This window comes from Petaurus breviceps, unplaced genomic scaffold (genome assembly GCF_028583685.1).
Source record: "Petaurus breviceps papuanus isolate PSGF00001 unplaced genomic scaffold, PetGlider_PUasm1.0 131, whole genome shotgun sequence".
Taxonomy (NCBI): domain Eukaryota; kingdom Metazoa; phylum Chordata; class Mammalia; order Diprotodontia; family Petauridae; genus Petaurus; species Petaurus breviceps.
In genome coordinates, this window is record NW_027185674.1 from 1,672,070 (window position 1) to 1,688,026 (window position 15,957).

A 15,957-nucleotide genomic window follows, 5' to 3' on the forward strand; every position below is an offset into this window, starting at 1 on the left:
GGTTCACTTGGGAGCTGAGCAGGCACGGCTCAGGCGCTTCGGCCCCTTCCTAGACTCTAAGAAAATCCTCTCTGCCTTGGGGGCCGCTCGGGCAAACCTGGGGACAAAATGCCCGGGCGCCCGGAAGTCGTCACCCTCGCCCCTCGCCCCTCGCCCCGAGAAGAAAGACGGACTGCTCAGCCAATCGCAGCCCGCCTCTGGGCGGCCAGCCCCGCCCCTCCCCTCCTTGGGGGCCAGTCTCGGCCTTCCTCGCTTTTGCCTAGGGTCATAATCCAACCACTTAATCAATCCACGTTTAGTAAGCGGATGCTGTGTGCCAGGCGCTGGCATGTGCTGAGTGCCAGGGACACAATCAATAAAAAGGACAGTCCCGGCTCTCAAGGAGTTTACAATCTGATGGGTTTGGGGGAGACGACACAGGAAAATGGCGGGGAGGGGGGGGGGCCTGGTCCGGAAGAGGTCCAGGCAAGCAGAGAGGCGGATGCCAAGTGCAATTTCTGGTGCCCGCAGAGTGCCGTGCCAGCCTCCAGTCCTCCAGTCAGAGAGGAGAGGAAGCTGCGGTGCGGCGCCGGGGGCCAGCAAGCCTAGATCCCACCGCACGCGTATGGGCCACAGAGGCTGAGCCGACCCTGGCAAGGACGCCCCGTTGGGCTTGGCAGCGGCGGATGCGGACCGGATTACTTACCAGGGCCGGACCCAAATCCAGCCCCGAACCCTTCAGGGCTGCGTGTGTGACCCTGAGCAAGACGCAGCCTCTGTTTGCCTCCGTTTTCTCCTCAGTAGAATGGGCATGATAGTAGCTGCTACCTTCCCAGGGTTGTGGTTGTGAAGCGCTTAGCACTGCGCCTGTCACCTAAGAAGCGTTATATAAATGTTGGCCATTACTATTTTAACGATCTGGTCTCGTTTGGCACATTAATTTTTCCTCCTTATCAACTAATGACTATATACATCAGCATATGCAGTATGCATATTTGTATATTGTATATGTATATGTACATACATGCCCTAAGAGAGCCCTAGAAATTAAGTCTGACTACTGATGTACTCCAGGATGCCGAACATCATTGCATCTTTTTCGTGCACCTGACCATTCCAATCTAAGGCTACAAATTGCAGAGCCAATGCCCATCTGCCTTAACAGGTCCATACTGGGGCATCTTCGCTGGAGTGGTGGGTGGATAGAGACTGAGCCTTAGACAGCTGGCAAAGATGCTCGCTTTAGCCCCTCAGTCCCCCATTCGCCAAGTCCCTTAAGCCTCTCAACGCCCCAGGCGACTAGGACATAGGTTAGAGAGAGAGAGAGAGAGAGAGATGAGAGTCAGGTAGACAGATAAGATAGGTGTGCGTATATATATATATATATATATATATATATATGCATACAAATGTGATGTAGTCACATCTGTATGTGTGTGAATAGGTGTATATGTTCACATATATGTATATTTAAAAGAAAGTCAAAACCCTTTGTAATAAGTCTCATTGCCCAGTAAACAAAATGCCACACTGGCCATGTCCAAAATTTGTTGTCTCATCATACATCTTGATACTATATCATCTTTCTTCTCTGGAGGGGTGTATCAGGTTCTTCATAGGCTCTCTGAAGTTGTGTTTGGTAATGCCTTGATTAGAATTCTTCTTTTTACTTTTTTTTTGGAGGGGAGAAGGCAGGGCAAGTGGGGTTAAGTGACTTGCCCAAGGTCACGGGGCTAGTGTGTCAAGTGTCTGAGGCCGAATTTGAACTGAGGTCCTTCTGATTCCAGGGCTGGTGCTCTATTCACTGAGTCACCTAGCTACCCTGGTTAGAATTCTTAAATCCTAACACACACACACATATATGTGTGTGTATGTATATTTGTATGTATACACACACACAATTCTAAAAAAGTGTAGTCCTGTGTGTATACACACACACAGTGTTTACACGCATTTGTCGTTCAGTCTTTTTTTTCCCACCCTATCCTATAGGGCTGAAAATCCATTTGGATTTTTCTTGAATACTGGATACTGGAGGGGCTTGCCGTTTCCTTGTCCAGCTGATGAAATTGAGCAAACCAGGTAAAGTGATTTGCCAAGGGTCACAAGGCTACTAAGTGCCCGCGGCCGAATCTGAACTCGGTAAGATGAGTTCCTGACTGCACTCTCTAGCTGCCCTCCTATGTACATGCATGTGTAGACAAGAAAAGCGCCCTTGTCGGGCAATGAAAGAAGGGTGGCACCATGCAAGGGTGGCGTAAAAAGTCACAGAAAGGCCAGGCCCCTCGATAAGGCAGGCCCTTCTGCGGGTGGGTACCCAGGGGAGCGAGGAAGGGAAGAGCCGGGAAGCGCAGCGGGATGCGGAAAGCTCGACCCCCCGCCTCTCCACTACCCCCCAGTCAGGCTTCGGAGGAGGGGGCTCGCGAGAGGAACTGGCAGGCTCCAGCAGCCCTTGGCAGCGGAAGGACGGGCAACCGCCTCCGGAGCCGGAGTGGGAGGAGAAAGTGGGTGAAAGGGGAATCGCGGGGCTGGGCCCGGGGCCGAGGTGCATCTACAAAGCGCTGGGCTCGCGGGCTGCTTTGCAATTCTCTCTCGCAGCCCAGGAAAAGGCATCCTTCTGCCCAGCCATGTCCCTGCTCCGAGGTAAGCGCCCTGTAGGGGAGCGGGGGGAGGCAGCGCACACGCCCCGGCTCGGAGCCCTGCTCAGCCTCTGGCTCCCGGCGCTGGAAGGGTCCTGAGGCCGGTGACTCTGCTGTCCCAGGAGCCGCTGACCTTGACGTGCGGCCTCTTCCCCCCTTCCGACTGGGGGCGGCTTGTGTGCTGCAGCCTAAGCCTGGGCTCCGGCTCTGCCCGCTGGAGAGGCCGCGCATTTGGTCATCATTTACCTACCTCTGTGAAACACCTGCCTCCCGGGACTGTGGGGGGAGGCTTCTCGAACGCCCTGTGTGGCCTATGGCGTTCTACGTAGTTGGGGAGAGGGGACTGGCATACTAGGCATTTAGGAAAAGCCCTGGCATTAAAGCCTAACTTTTTGAGCCTCCCAGGGTATGCAGATTCGTTTAAGTCCAATGAAGGATTACGGACAAGGCTTGCCATGTGGGCAATAATGAGGGGATGTGCAGTGTTGGGCAGCTGCAGTAGTATCTGATGCTTCATGACCCCATTGGGGGTGTTATCTTGGTAAAGATATTGGAGCAGTTTGCCATTTTACTCTCCAACACATTTTACAGATGAGGAAACTGAGACCAGCAGGGTGAAGTGACTTACTCAACTAGTCAGTGTCTGCGGCCAGGAAGATGAGATTTCCCGATTCCAGGCCTGGCACTATCTCCTGTGCCACCTAGCTCTCCCAGTCATGGAATTAGTAAAGGATTAGTTATTAACAATCAACAGTATTTACCAGGTGTAAATACTATTACAAATGCAGTGCCTACCTATTCAGCATTTTTAAGTGAAAAATAACCCATAATGGTACAGTTAAGTTTTTTTCCCACCCTAAAATAATCTTAAATGTGTTGCTTGCAGTTAATGAATAATAATGCAAATCAGCATGTGACGTTTTTGCCTTGTGGCCAGGATCTATATAAGTCTTATAGAATTGGTTGCCAGTGAGATGGCATTCTTCAAAATTAGATGTGCAGAAGCCCTCACTGCTCAAACTTTTTTGTACACTGTCCAAAAGAGGGGCCTAAGGATGTTTCTAAGCTCCAAGTCTGTAACATATCTACATAGCAAACATCTCTTAGTCCAAATATATAGAAAGGCATGGGCAAACTTGTGACATATGATTGCTTCTATACCCCTTCTTCCTCCACTGGCATTATTATGGTCATAGAAATAGAGATTAAAGTAAATGAGATTCTAATATTTTTTTCCAGTTACATGTAAAAACAGTTTTTAACACTGTTTTTTTTTAAAAATTTGAGTTCTAGATTCTTCCCTTCCCTTCCTTCATACTCTTTTCCTCGAGATAGCAAAAATTATATAGAGATTATACATGCTCACTCATGCAAAACATTTATACATGAAATGAGATTCTGAGACAAGACTTTATCAACGTTTTCCAGACTTAGAAATCGTTTCATTTGCTCAGCTCTCATTTGCCCGTACCCTACAATCCTAGAATATATCTTGGACATAGAAGGGTATTTGTGCCAGACATATAATAGACTTTCCCCCCTTTTTCTAAAGTCCTCATTTTGAAGCTCAGTCTCAGAAGGACTGGATTGATGGTAGCAGATAGGATTAACATTCCCCTCAAATCTTGTTCAGACCCCATCCAACTTTACTAGGATTTTAATCTAAAGTGAGACTCATGGCCAGTCAATGTTCTGCTCAGGCTTGAGTGGGGGAATCTAAATTCTCGGATTAGATTGCCTAGGGCAATTTAGAAGTAAATGACATAATCAAAGTTACATTCTTCCCCCAGCCCTCTTTAGCCACTTTTCATTGTAATATTCGTTCTTTGTCATTAGTTGTTAACCAGTCAGAACTACCCTCAGAAGCACCCTCTCTTCTAAGGGCCTATAAACTGTGAGCTCACCACCTTGATTGGTCTTTTTAGCATTTGAGAGTTATCACTGATCCTTTTCTTAATAAAATGATAACATTATTTTCCAGGAATTATGTCTCTTGAACTTTCTGTATCCTGTAGATGCAGTATACATTGCAATATGTTTCCTTAGTGAAGCTGCATAGGAACTTAGGCAGAATATTCAGAAAGTGCAAATTATTATTGTTTTAAAAATTATATTTTAATCAAAATCACTTTTAAAGAACAGATTTTTTTTTGCTTTTTTTTTTTGGGAGGGCAGTTGGGGTTAAGTGACTTGCCCAAAGTCATACGGCTAGTAAGTATGTCTGAGGTCGGATTTGAACTCAGGTCCTCCTGACTCCAGGACGGGTGCTCTATTCACTGTGCCACCTAGCCACCCCTAAAGAACAGATTCAATATAACAACTTAAATCTGTGAAGTTCTTTGTATACATTATCTCCTTTGAGCCCCACAACAACCCTGTCAAGTAGGTACTGAAAGTACTGTTTATTGTCACCATTTGACAAATAGGAAACTGAGAAGTCACTTGACTTGACCATGATCACACAGAAAGTGTAAGAGACCTACCTAAATCTTAATTCCAAAATGTCTTCTGAGGAATGGCAACATACAAATCACTGTGGATTTATTGCATATTGTGAATACTTCTGGCTGCAATTTGTACAACTAAAATTTTAAATGAAAATATCCCTGGCTTTGGCATATCGCTTAACTGTGTTTCATCATCATCTGTAAATTGAAGGGTTTGAACTAAAGTTTCCTTCTTGTTCAAGCATCACCTGCAGGAATAATACCTAAGACAGACTAGTTGTTGTATCCAAAAAATTGGGTGGCATGATGGTAAACTTTGGTTTAGATTAGATACCAGGTTACTGGTTAGACTGAAGAAAATCTGCCTACTAGGCTGTTAACATTCCTAGCCCTATCCATGACTTTTACTGCTCTGTTAAGTATTGTGCTTTCTTTAGCCTTCATTCTACTTCTTTTCACTTTTTAAGGAATTTTTGTATTAACTCTCAAACAATCAATAGAAATGGCTGCTTACTTACCAAATTTCTCTTTTGAAATTGGGTTGGGATAGGAAATATTTCTTAACTGGCCGGGTTGGTATCTTTCTTTTTTTTTCTTTTTCTTTTTTTTACCCCTAGAGCAAATGTCCAAGATCACATTGTAAGGAAGGAGTTCTTCACTTCTTTGTGTCATGGACCCCTTTGATAATCTTGGTATGGACTTCTCAGAATAATGATCTTCAATGCATACATAAAATAGAATACATAGGATCACAAAGGAAATTATATTTTGAAAGGTATAATTTTTTCACATAAAAATTAAGGGACCACCTGAAATCTTTCCAGGGAACATAGAACCCAAATTAAGAACACTGGACTGAACTATATTTATTTAGGCCCTTTTAGCTTGAATAAACAAAGGAATCTCTGCCTAGCTATTTATTCAGCTCATTTACCCACTATCAAACACCATATGTAATTCCCAACTTCAAAACATTAGCAGAATGTTACCAAAATTGACTTTTCCCTATTAAAAAAATTGTTGGCTTCTTCCCTAGAAAATCTGTCTCTACAACTGATTAGAAAGGAAAAAACAGGGCTCAAAGGTAATAAATAATAATGTTAGCATTCAGAGCCCATTCTGTCAGGATTACATGGCATCTTGCTCTTTCTCACCAGGATTCTGTACAATGGACTGATATTTGAAAAGCTATTTTTTGTTCCTGCTCTCATTTCAGTGTTTGCAGATCCTTACCTTCCATGAATTTTCAGAATTCTGCAGACTCAAAATGTGGAGACTTGATGTGTGGAGGAAGATAGTAATGTCACAGACCTTTTAACTCCAACATGGAGTTTAAGTGACTGATTAACTCCAGAAACTAGAGCCCATAAAGTAGGAGAAATCTCAGAAATTAGCAAAGTTGAAAAGCCAAGTCATTTCCTTTACCCTGTGAAATATGACTATGCTGGCATAGGGAATTCTCATAGGCAGATTGGCACCTTCTCTGTAGCCTAAAATGTTAGAGAAGTTAAGTGTGACTTGCCTGGGATCACATCACCAGGATGTGTCAGACGCAGGATTTGAACCCAGGTCTTTTGGACTTTGGTACCAGCTTCTTTGAAATATATACTTAACTTTTTAAAAGAAAAAAGATGATTCTAGTTTTCTCCATTTGTAATCCAAGTTATTATTATAATTCTTGCTTTATCAGACATAGTGGTTTGGGTCGTCCCTGGCCAAGTCTTCACGTGCTTTCTACTAGCAGTGTTGTGCGACGGTTAAGTACAGCAGTTCTTTTTAATGTAACGCATGTGTTTTCCTCCCTTTTTAAAGAGAAAATCTGCTGTGTTTTGCAATTGGAGAAAACCAGCAACACATAAAAAAGAAATAGAATTATGGGGGTTTCTGGTGATACGGCAGAGAGGAAGAGAATGGGCAGCTAATAAGCCATGCTAAGCGCTGTACAGATATCTCACCTGATCTTCACAACAGTTCCTTTGTGTTCGGTCCTACCGGCCCCATTTTATAAATGAGAAAGCTGACGTCGGCAGCACTTCAGTGAGTTGTTCAGGGTCATATGACTTCCAAGTATGTAAGGTCAGATTTGAGCTCAGGCCTTCCTAATAACAAGCCCAGCACTACCTAGCTGCCCCTTTTATCTTTTCCTTAGGGAGGATTCCCTACATTGTTGTTATTCAGTCTTGTCTTTTGTCCCAACTTGGTTATTTGCGGTAGCTGTTCAGCTGCGTCTAAATTCTTCCGGGACCCCATTTGGAATTTCCTTGGCAAAGATACTGGAGTGGTTTGCCATTATTAGCTTCCAAAGGCCCTCCAATTGAGGAAACGGAGGCAAACAGGGTTAAATGAGTGGCCCAGGGTCACACAGCTAGTAAGTTTCTAAGGCAGGATTTGAACATCACCTAGCTTCCCTAGGGCAAGGAGTAGACCTTATCTAAACTTTTGAATCTACCCCCAGCATAGTAATCTAACATATCATAGGCACTAAGGTTGAACTGCTATGAGAGGGATGTTTTTAGTTAAAGCATTATTCATTAGAAAGTAGATTCTGTGTTGCTCCGGAGGTCATACCTGGACCCAATTAATGAAAGATGTAGGTAGATTTTAAGTCACTATAAAAACAAACTTAGAATATTTCACCCTTGAAATAGGCTACCTAACAAAGTAGCTAATTCTGTATCACTGAAGTATTCAAACAACATGAGCAGGCCATTTGTTAGAATGTAAATTCATCATGGGTAGAGATTTTTCTGTTCTTTGTGCCTAGCATCATGATGGTATATAGCAGATACTTAAGGAATGCACACTTACTGATTGATTGATGATTGACAGGTGTATTAAGTGGAAGGAATTTTTTATATTAGATTAGGAGGTTGGACTAGATGACTTGCAGCACCACTATCACTTTGAGGTTGGCAAAAATGCTTTTCTGCAAACAACCCTATGAGTAAGTATTGCAGATATTATTACTCCATTCTACAGATGAGAAAACTGCTCTGAGAAATTGTGAAGTATCCAAGGTCATACAGGTAGTATCAGATTATTCTACCCAGCTCCTCCTGCTAAAATCAACAGGCATTTATTCAGCACCTCCCATGTGCCAGGTACTGAGCAAGTCCCTGGGCATAAATACACATAACGAACAGAACAATCTCCAGTCATGGATGGCCCATTCATTTGCCCCACCCCCTCATTTTATAGCTGAAGAAACCAAGATCCTGAGAGGAGAAGGCAGTTGTCTGAGGTTCCTAAGCTGGTCAACTACAGATCCGGGATTCGTGCTTGGTTTTTTGTCTCTTAACTCTGGTACCCCTTCCACTTGATCAGGGTCTAAATAGAATTCTTAACCGTTCTCTTAGTTCCCTGTGTTTTTTGTTGTTGATTGGCTCTGTCTATATATCAGTGAAGTAACTAGGTGAAAAAGGCCTCCTGCTCTCTTGATCTTGACTTCTACTTCCTAATGAAGGCTTTGACCTATACAGATCAAGATAACCTAAATGAAGGTGAAAGGGCACAGGCTAACCTAAAATCATTAATCATTTTCTTCTGGTGGTTCTAGGTGTGTACATAGTTGCTGCCAAACGAACACCCTTTGGGACCTATGGAGGTTTACTAAAGGATTTCACAGCCACCGACTTGGCTGAATTGGCTGCCAAGGCTAGCCTATCTGCTGGCAAAATCCCTCCAGAAATTATTGACAGCGTGATTGTGGGCAATGTGACACAGGTTAGTAGGGCAGAAGGGAAGTATGCTCATTTTGCTTTCTTGATGTGTTTACAAATATAACTTCCATCTATGAATTGGGTATCTTTGAACAAATGAATAACGATGAAAAGACTTTGAAATTTGAAATGCAATATAGCTCTTGATAATATCTGTGCATTTGAAGAAGGAGCAATCCTGCTGCCTTCATCATCTAGAAGAGATATAATATGCAAATATTTGGTTTGTAATAAAAACTTTCTGCCTTCCCAATTTGTATTTTACTAAGGTTAATTTGTACTCACCAAGTAGGGAGAAGGTCTTGGTTATACAAACTCTTTATATTCCCCACAGGTACCTAGCGTAGGGCACTATATGTATATATATATATATATATATATATATATATATATATATATATCAGGAGTACTCAGTAAATATCTGAAGGAAGTTTGTAAAGCCTGCTAATAATCTGTGGTTTAATTCATAACAATCCATTTGGTAGATCCATTAAAATTGACCACTTCCCCATCCCCACTTATTGTCTGTTCTTAGTATAAATAGCCATGGCTTTTTCTTTTGATATAGAGTCCCCCATGGAAGGCAAAGTGTTTTCATTAAAGCATCTTGGTATTTCTTTCCCTCAACCTTCCCCTCCCCCCCATTTATTTGTGGTACTTTAAATTACCTTTGACTCAGTAGACCTTGGGATGAATTTAATAAAGATGGAATATTAGCCTGTCCTATTGGGGAACTTGAATCCTTCTGCCATGATGGAGCAGGGTTGAGTTTTTTATCCTCAAATTTCTGGGGGACTTTTAAGTTTTAAAACTTGACAAAAAAAGAGGTACCAACTTTCCTATGTTGTTATCCCTGCTCATTCATGCTCTGTCTTGGGTTAACAGGAGCAAAAAGGCTAAGTTTGATTATCTGAATTATTTTTCAGATACTCAGGAACAATTGCTTCATGAATAATTAATTAAATATGGGCCCTGATATTGGAGGATTATGACAGGAGTGTATTAAACTGTTGGGGGCAAAGAGGCTAAGATTAATTATCTGAGTTATTCAGATACTCAGAAAACTGCAAGTCAGTGTTGGACATATCTGCTAGTATGTTTCTGAGTAACCTATGATGATCTTCTTTCTGGAAAAAAATGGATCAGCTTCAAGGGTTCTGAGTTATAATGTCTTCTGACATTAGCTAGCTATTAATATTAGCTGTATTACTTTGGATATGCCATTTAATCCCTAGATGATCATCTTAAGATCCCTTCCAGGTCTAATTTTAAAGAGTAAAGTTAATAATAGAATGTGGAATTTTCTCTTTTTTAAACAAAGACTTATGAGAATGAGATATCTATCTATCTATAAAATATCTATTACATAGATATTTCTAATCTGTATATATGTATGTATGTAGATGTGCTTAGAAAGATGGCAGAACAGTTTTCTCCAGATTCCCCCAGCTTCTCCAAACCATAGAAAAGGGACTTTTGCTTTAGATAATGAATGTCAAAAGAGAGTTCAATGCCACAGTTCCATGTCCAGTCCCACTTCTGACACCAATTAATGTCAACCAGACTGAACTGGCCTCTAATCTGTGGGTGGCCTGAGCCACACAAGCAGGCTAGAGACAGGAGAGTCAGGAATCAAACAGAAATTGAATTTCAAAGTGAGGGAAATGGCTTGAAAGGAAGGACACATGTGCCAGAGCCCCATCTCTAGTGGGAGGTCTGGAGGCAGTGCTGGGAGATCTCAGTACTTACACTAACGGCTGTACAGGGAGCTGTCGCCCTGACAGTGAGGGGCAGCATCAACAACGTGACAAGTTTGATTCATAGCAGGATTTCATGACCAGAAATAATAATACTGAAGGTATTCATCCTTGGAAGGAGTCTGTGCCAGGTGTTGGAGGCAAAGAATGACAAAAGAAAACAAATAAAACATCTGGGCTACAAGTGAGAGGCTTACAAAATGAGTTCAAAAGGGGAAAAAGCCTAACTTAACAAGCAAAAAAAAAACAAAACAGATGCTAGGAGAGGCCAGACCATAACAGATAAGTATTAAACTATTAAGGAAAAGCAACCAAAACTTTTCCCTTACTTTTCCTTGCCTTTTTTTACCTGCCTTTTTCCTTACTTCATTTCCTTGATTTTTTTTTTTCTATTTTCTAGGTTCATTTCCCTCTCCCCTCCTACCCCATCCTATCTAGGAATGTCATAGAAAAACATGAAGAATCTTTCAAGTCCTTTTACCTTCCCTAGCAGGGAGAACAGTTTGAATTTAACACAGGTAGTTGTCTATAGGAGAAACATAAATATGGCACAATCTTGACAGGGAATTGAATCAGTTGTCTTGGTTTCCATACCTGCTGGATTTCAAGTCCTTTGGATCTTAAATCTTTAATCTCTTAGCTCCCCCTCATCTTTCCATTGAATTAGGATCCATGAAAATCTTCCTATTTGCTGTCTCCTGTGGGTTCTCAGGGGCCTTTTCAAGCCAAATTCCTTCTCTGCCCTTCTTATTACCAGTCACTGATTTCCTTAGGAGGGAGAGAGATTATAAGTAAAAACAATGAGCCTGACAAACACTAGATCAAAAGACTTGTTGCAATCATCAAACCCCAAATGAGTTTCTATAAAATATTTCAATGGGCTTTTTGCCTTTCTTCTGTTGGTGAAAATTGTCAGTCTGACTGAAAATGATCAGTCAGAACTTTTCAGAACCATTTGTTTGCTGCCTTTCTCTTGCATGCTGTAGCCACTTTGTAAAATGCAGACAAATAATATGATAACCTAATTGAACAAGAAAATAAGAACCTAGTACCTAGTAGATTCTACCTACATATTTGCTAAATAGTATATGAGTACCCAGGCCTGTCTTTCATCACATACTGTACGTAGAGCAGGTCACAGAGGGAGTAAATAGGACGGGTATAGAGGGCATAGTTTGTCCCATTATATTTGATTCAGTTTCTCCTATCTAATGACTAGAAAGGATCATATATATTATGGCTTCAATTCAGTTTCTCCAGCCTCCTCATCTCCCACCCCTGCAGGCACCCATATTATCAAATATTTCCCAATAATAGTATCAAATGATCAAATAATACCCAATAAATCAAACCATTGATGAGACAAGAGAGAAGGAAGAGGGAAGGGGAAGGGAATAAACATTTATTTAGTACCTACTGTGTGCAAGGCCTTGGGGATACAAGTGCAATTTATTCAGTGGAAGAGACCACATTTACCTAATTATATAAGACCAGAAGCCATTCCCCATTGGATAAATGCAGAAGACATGAACAAATAGTTCTCAAAAAGAAGTGCAAACTATTAGCAACTACATGAAAGTTTGCTCCGAAACACTAATAAGAGAAATACAAATCAAAACAATTCCAAGGTTCTACCTCACAACTGTTGAATTGGCAATGATGATAAGAGAGTCAATCCTGGAGGGGTGTAGAAGGATACATACCCTAAAACACTTTGGTAGAACTGTAAATTGGTCCATCCATTCTGGAAATCAATTTGGAATTATTCTAAGTGATTAAACTGAACATACACTTTGACCCAAAAGTCCCACTGATGGCCATATACCCTGAGAAAGTCAAAGATAAAAGGAAAACCCACCAAAATACTCAGAGCAGCACTTGGCAGGGGGATAATAGTACAGAACTGGAAACAAAATAGATGCCCAGTTATTGGAGAGTGGCTAAAAAAAAATGGTGGCATGTGGATGAAATGGAATATTACTTCCCTTTCAGAAATGATGCCTATATATAAATAATATAGAGAAACATGAGAAGACATATAGGAACTAACACAAAATGAAATGACTAGAACCAGGACAGTAGTATATGTAAGTATGACAATTTTAATGAAAATACCACCAACAGAAAAAAAAAAAAAACATCCGAACTGAATGCTGAGTAATTATAATGACCGAGTTTGGCCTCAAAGAAGAGAGAGGACAATGCATTACTCTCTCACAGAGGTGGCAGACTTTGGGTGTGGAGCACAGTGTTAGACTTGGCTGCCTATTGGTTAATTTTTCTAAATGATGTCTTCAGAGTGGGGCAAGATTTGTTCTTTTTAATTTTTTAGTAGGGATGGCTTTCAGGAAGGAGAGGAGGATACTTTGGGAAATGAAAGTGGTGTAAAAACAAAAAAATATAGATAAGATTTTTAAAATCTTGTATATTTATGGTCATTAAATACTAATCTAAACTCTTTATTGATTTTTGAATAGCATGACATCTGCTTACAAAAGTCCTAGAATATATTATTTTAATTTGACACTTTTTTCTTTTGTGGTTCATCCCTTTTAAAAATCCTTGTCTTGCCCTTTATAAATATATTATACAAGTTACACTGCTGACTAATGATTTTCTTTTAAGCTCTTTTGAGTTGCGATTCTTAGTTTTATTTACCCTGATTAGGAATTTTGCTTAAGCCCAGAATTCAGATTAGTCCCCCCTGTTAAGAGGGCTCCTGTCACACATTCCCTTCACTCTGACCTAGGTCTTTGTCCTTCATTCATTATGTCATTTAAAATTAAAGCTTTTGAACCATGCATTTTAGACTTCAGTGCAGTCTCAGTGGAAAAGACATAAATGCAATGTGTACCTTGCCATCATGACCTCTTGAGTGGTGTTAATGATATTGCTCTTAGAAAGGTTCTGATGAAAATGTCTGTTTTAAATGAAAATTTAATTTTGTAAAATGAAGCCTTCTATTCCCAGAATCAAAGAAAGTTAGAGCTGAATACAACCAGAGAGAGTTTATCTAGTCTAACCCTTTCCTATACCAGGTTTTCCTTAGTAGATTTTAAAATTTGTTTTTAAATATATATTTGTTTGTTATTAAAATTGTCATTTTGTCATTAATTGTCATTAAAATTCATTTTAGGTATAACTTTTCAGAACAGATATAGCTATTATGTAATGTGAGGGGCACACTGTACATATATGATGCTTTGTCCAGGAACTATTTTCCACCTCATGTAGACACCAGTTTTTGCATTTGTCATGTCATTGTGCTTACTGTAACCCTGCTTTTCAAGAGACAAATTCATTTTTACCTCTCCCCCATCTTTCAGAGTTCTACAGACTCTGTGTACCTGGCGAGGCATGTTGGTCTGCGTGTGGGAGTCCCTCAGGCCACTCCAGCCTTCACTCTGAATAGACTCTGTGGCTCTGGGTTCCAGTCTATTGTCAGTGGATGTCAGGTATGGAAATAGTTTGTGTTTGATTTTTATGGAAGCACTGCAATTACTTCAGGGGGCGATATGCACCTATCAATAAATAGAACACTATCACTTTGACCTTTTTACTGTGCTCACTAGAAGTCCAGAATAAAGATAGGTAGGTATATGCCATAGCACAAAAAAGCGCTAGACCTAGAATTGAGAAGACCTGAATTCAAATCCAGCCTGTGACATTGCCTTGCTGTCTGATCCTAAGTACATTCCTTAACCTCTTTCTGCTCATGTGTAGGAGGGAGATAAGCACCTGCTTCCCAAGGTCGGTATGAGGATACTTGTAAAGCACTTTGCAGATAGATGCTAGCTCGTTATTAAATCTACCCAAATCTACTCGAGCGGTCAGTATCATCTCTAAGACCACAGCATATATTTCCTGGGAAAAAATACAAATATAGGAAGGTTTGAGGGAGGGAAAGAGTTTGTCAGGAAGTGGACAGCTGTGGGGTGCTGTTCCATGGCAGAGCTGAGAAAGCGTTGGGGAGCCCTGCCAACCAGCAGCAGAGCCGAGAAGAGTTGCTTAGATAACACAGAAGAAACAGGACCCCGAGAATGGTGGAAAACAGAGTCAACTTTATTCGTCCGAGTCTCGTATATTTAGTGAAAAACTGCATAGTCATCATAAGCCACCATCTTGGGATTATCCCAGTGGCCTAGTTCCCATCCGCCTCATATGTGTCTGCCATGTTCTCCATCCTGGTTATCAGGTGCAAGTGCCGGGCAGGATGTTCCAAACCTCCCTAGAGCAGGATGGAGTTATCCCAACGTTTCTAGTTAGTACTAAATTGTAACATTATGATATTTCTCCTAAGAAAACTGTGTGCTTCCTTGTTCCCAAGCCAGGAGTACGTACCACACTTATCATGAGGACATAATACTCGTGCCTGTGATTCTTCCTGGGGGGTGGGGAACCGATCCGGGCCTGGTAGCAGGCTCTTTTGCTGAGAGGGTTCATTCAGCCAGAGTCCCACTGGCCTGTGGTCCTCTACTTCTGCATTTTTGTGAGTTATTTCTGAAAAAAAATGAATAGAGATGGAGGGGAGAAAGGTGACTCCGAAACTGAGGGAAATAGTAAGAAAACCTGTACTATGACAGAGAATAAGGTTCAAAAGTAGGAGGATTTTTTAAAAATGAATGTCAAAAAATAAAAAGATGTCACATGTATAATGGGTATCATTTTGCTTGCCTTCTCAGTGGGTAGGAGAAGGGATGGGGGAGGGAAAGAATTTGGAACTCAAAAAAAATGTTTTTTAATTTTAAAAGTACAGGATAAGAGAAGTTAGAATATGTGTTGAATGCTAGAGCCACTAAAAGGGACATCATAGTTAAAGGTAATAGAATGTTTTATTTCAGGCTGAATACAATAGTGAGTCAGCAAATATGAAGAAGGTCATAAGATTTAGATCTGGAAAGAAATTCTGGAAAGGGCAAGCAGATTAACCTCCTCCGTTTACAGGTGAAGAAACTCAGAGATTGTGTAGTTTACCCAGGGTCTTACATCAGCAGTGGGTGCAGAGCCAAGAATCAAACCCAGGGGACCTGACCACAGGTCCTTTATTCTTTTCCTTGTCCCTCACTCCAGGCTAAGAGATGCAGGGAAAGAACATTGTAAAAGCATTCCTTGCGCTACACATTCTAAAATAATGAACGATGTCAACACATAGAGGTTTTCATTAAGTAAACTATCAACGGGTTACCTAGTGTTTCCATACTTATTCTTACACAATGACCCCAATTGTATTATTCGCTTTTATTCATGGCTAACACTAGGTTTTCTCACTAAGAGCAGAAATAATAAAGGAAGGAGACAGGAGAGATTAGAATCTCTAAAATGACTTTGAGAGATTAGGGTGTTGTTCATTGAGATCTAGGCTCCAGCCTCCCCTAGTGAGGCATCAGGGTATAGTGTGTAGAGCACTACCCCTGAA

General features: G+C 41.2%; 1 protein-coding gene across 1 annotated transcript in view; it reads left to right on the forward strand.

The window, feature by feature from the left end:
- The first annotated feature begins 2,303 nt into the window (after positions 1-2,303).
- Positions 2,304-15,957, forward strand: part of ACAA2 (acetyl-CoA acyltransferase 2) — a 39,520-nt gene continuing 25,866 nt past the window's right edge. Inside the window, exons 1-3 of the mRNA XM_069104365.1 lie at positions 2,304-2,622; positions 8,622-8,788; positions 13,868-13,996. Coding sequence (XP_068960466.1) covers positions 2,607-2,622; positions 8,622-8,788; positions 13,868-13,996 — 312 coding nt within the window. The 5' untranslated portion in view covers positions 2,304-2,606. The remainder of the gene's footprint in view (positions 2,623-8,621; positions 8,789-13,867; positions 13,997-15,957) is intronic.